Source organism: Arachis hypogaea, chromosome 17 (assembly GCF_003086295.3).
Source record: "Arachis hypogaea cultivar Tifrunner chromosome 17, arahy.Tifrunner.gnm2.J5K5, whole genome shotgun sequence".
In the NCBI taxonomy this organism is placed as follows: domain Eukaryota; kingdom Viridiplantae; phylum Streptophyta; class Magnoliopsida; order Fabales; family Fabaceae; genus Arachis; species Arachis hypogaea.
Window position 1 is genome coordinate 13,117,902 of NC_092052.1, and position 3,650 is coordinate 13,121,551.

At 37.6% G+C, this 3,650-nt stretch overlaps 1 protein-coding gene across 1 annotated transcript; it reads left to right on the forward strand.

The window, feature by feature from the left end:
- The first annotated feature begins 1,252 nt into the window (after positions 1-1,252).
- Positions 1,253-2,729, forward strand: LOC112767082 (AT-hook motif nuclear-localized protein 15). The gene is made up of 2 exons (XM_025812959.3): positions 1,253-1,554; positions 1,703-2,729. The coding sequence occupies exon 2, from the start codon at positions 1,724-1,726 to the stop codon at positions 2,516-2,518; it is 795 nt and encodes a 264-aa protein (XP_025668744.1). The 5' UTR covers positions 1,253-1,554; positions 1,703-1,723; the 3' UTR covers positions 2,519-2,729.
- The last annotated feature ends 921 nt before the right edge of the window (positions 2,730-3,650 follow it).

The following is a 3,650-nucleotide window of genomic DNA, read 5'->3' on the forward strand; positions in this document are numbered from 1 at the left end:
TCCGTCACTGGAATAAAACTCTAAATAGCAACCAAGAGCAATAAAAAACTCGAAACCCTAATCATTTAAACATTGCATTTTTAGAATGAAAATGGTAGCCTACCTCGTCAGAACCCTTGCTCAGAACGGAGCTACCTCGATGTCTCACTATGGCTGCCTCGTCGATGATCGGTGGATGTGGCTGCGTAGATTTCAACGCACTCGTCTCCCTCGTCTCGAAAGCGTTTTTCTGCTTATTTTACTTGCTATCTACTCCTCGCCGGTGATGAAGGTCTCTGCTCCCCTCGTTGAAGGTTGAATCGCATCACAGTTGCTTCGTTGTTTTGCCCAGAATCGTTGCTCGGCGTTGATGGCGCACCACCAGCATCCTTCTGCAACGTCGTCGCGGTAGATTGAAGAGAATGGTGCGACGTTCTTCTCCCTCCAAGTCTGTTCGTTTAAGTATGTTCTCTCTTTGGCTTCTCTTCGTGTTTTCGTGGAGACACCGTTTGCCATATTACTAAATCTGTTAATGATTTAAAGTCGTTAACTAAAAGAATAGAATTGATGCAAATAAAAAAATTTTAGGACAAAATTGAGATAAATTGAAACTTAGAAATATTTTTTAAATTTTTAATAAATTTTAAAGATAAAAATATACTTTATCCAAATTTGCATAGATGACAATACATTAAATTTTTAAAGAGTAAAGTATCGTTTTTGTCCCCAACGTTTGGAGTAAATTCTATTTGTGTCCCTAACATTTAAATCGTCCTATTTGTATCCCTAACGTTTGTTAAAGTGATTCAATGTTATCCTGCCGTCAATTACACATCATGAACGCTTTAGTTTGAGTTTTAAAAATCTCTTCTTGAAGTTAGAATACAAATGTTTGGGATAGAATCGATGATCTACTCCGAAAAATAGCTCATCAAATGTTGAAACTAATTCCTACAACATTTACATAATTAACTTTTCTAGGGACATAATTGAATCTAAACACAAATAGTGGGTATAATATTAAAATCAAACACATCCAAGTGAGACCTAATTAAGAATGAATACATCCAAGTAAGAATAATTGAAAAATATAATCTGATTTGTTAGTAATTGATAATAAGATAACATTGAATCACTTTTATAAACGTTAAAGATAAAAATAGGACGATTTAAACGTTAGGGACACAAATAGGACTTACCCCAAACGTTGGGGACAAAAACAATACTTTACTCATTTTTAAATTTATCTCATTTTACATACACACATTTACCTTTCTAATTTTCTCACAAAATCAAAAGGCTTGATAGCCAAAACAACCTCGTTGCCCACGAGGAGCTTGAGCCATTGCTGCTTATTATGAAAGCATCATGTCATTATATGAACACTCCTTATGAGAAAGAACATCACGTGCTTGAGCCAGCATTTTCCTCTTTTAATTTCTAGCTATGTCCAAGTCGTTCCCCCATTTTCCCTTTTTTCCGCGTTAATTTTTCTTCAAAGAAAAGAAGCTATCATCGTTCCCTTCAAAAATAATACTTTGCTAGGTTATAGTCATCATATTATATTTGGATAAGGTTCGTTCATTCTCGCTTCTCAACTCTTAGCTTATGGAGTTCATTAATTTATGCATAGAGAGATCCCAATTTCTCCGATTTTGATGCATATATACAAATAGTTTACACGTCACTCAATAACCTTTTATTTATTTATTTATTTTTATAGCTATTATTTTAAGCGTAAAACATGGCAAAGCGTTGGTGGGATGAAGAACCACCCCACAACACTCCAACAAGCAGCACCAACGGCGACCAAGACACCAACGATGGCGGCGATGACAATACCAACTCCAGCGCGGCGGAGCGAAGAGGAGGAAGAGGCCGCAGGCCACGAGGCCGGCCACCGGGGTCAAAGAACAAGCCAAAACAACCGCTAGTGGTTAAGGAGGAGCTCCCAAACGCCCTTCAAAGTCATATTCTAGAGATCAGCGACGGAGCAGACGTGGCTGATTCCCTTTCCACTTTTGCAACCCGTCGCCACCGTGGCGTTGCCGTGCTAAGCGGAACCGGCACTGTCACTGACGTCAATCTCGGGCAGCCCGCGGCGCCCGGAGGCATCGTTTCACTCCAAGGAACTTTCCAGATCCTTTCCCTCTCCGGTGCGATTCTTCCCCCGCCATCGCCGCCGAGCTCCACCGGACTAACGGTTTACCTCGCCGGAGTTCAAGGGGAGGTGGTTGGCGGTAGGGTGGTAGGACCGCTGGTGGCTTGTGGACCAGTGATGGTGGTTGCAGCAACGTTTGCTAATGCCACGTATGAAAGGCTACCGTTTGAGGAAGAAGAAGAAGAAGAAGATGAGGAAGAAGATGGAGTGATGCGGGTGCAGGTGGAGCCGCAGCAGGAGCAACAATCTGGTGTAAACGAAGGTTGTACTGAACCACCTGAACCACCACCACAACCACCACAGGTTTACAGTAATGCTCGTTCCGGTTTGTTCTCCGATAACAGTGAAATGGTGACGCATGATGATGTATTTTGGTAATTGGAAGCATGGAGGTTAACTTTATGTCTTTAACTAATAATTAATTGAAGTAAAAATTTATATACAATTATGTACGGATCTTATCCGACGGTGAAATCCCACGGAATTAGTCATTAAAATATTTGGGTTTGGATCGAGTTATATAAACCTCTAATATTGAGGTCTTTGATTTTTATAAAAATAAGATAAATAAATTTTTATTTTAGTCAAATTTATTATTTTTATTTAAACAAATAAATTTTTAAGAGCATGATAAAAAGATTTATATATCTTACTTTAGTGAAATTTTATATAACAAAATTTTTTTAAAAACCAAAACATTTGATGTAAAAAATTTTAAGAATCTATTTAAATATATACTTAAATGATAGATGGTACAAACAGAAATAAAACTAGATAAAATAATAGAAAAAGTTAAAAAAAAATTTATAATAAAATAAAATTAAAATAATATTTTAAAAGAATTAAACTAAAATTTATATAGAAAAAATTAATATTTAGGGAGCACCGAGCACTCTGAGGCTCCGCCTCTGGTACAAGAAGAGAGCTTAGACGCAATGTGGAATATGGTATGTGTAATTGGCATTGCTTTGTAGCGTATAGCCGTACTATCTTTGTTCCTTTTTTCTAACATTATATGCATTTTTTTTTTATATTTGAACACTTTTCTATTATTAAAATTGATCAATAAAAATTAAGAGAAGATATAAAAGAAATATATATATAAAAAGTATTAAACCCTATAAAAAGAGTATTATTCGAACTATAATAACTCAATAATTACATGAGAATCGGACAAATCGATTGATTCAATAGAATCCATCTATCTAGTTTGGTTGATACTAGGGGTGGCAAGCGGGAAGCCCGCCCCGCCCCGCCCCGCCCCGCCAGAAGCCCGCCCTTTGGCGGACTGGCCCGCCCCGCCCCGCCTAGTGAGGCGGTCCCAGAATCCCAGCCCGCCCCGCCTAACGGCGGGCTGGCGGGCCGGCGGGCTATGCCCGCCAAGTATTCTCTTTTTTTTTTTAACTTTTAACTATTAAATAATATATATAAAAATATAAAAAAAATTTTTCTATTTTTTACTTTTAACTATTATAATTTCTAAAGGCATAAAAATTATATTTTTTATATT

Excerpts from the sequence above, each read along its gene's own strand:
- LOC112767082 (XM_025812959.3), top strand. The coding sequence starts at position 1,724 with ATGGCAAAGCGTTGGTGGGATGAAGAACCACCCCACAACACTCCAACA.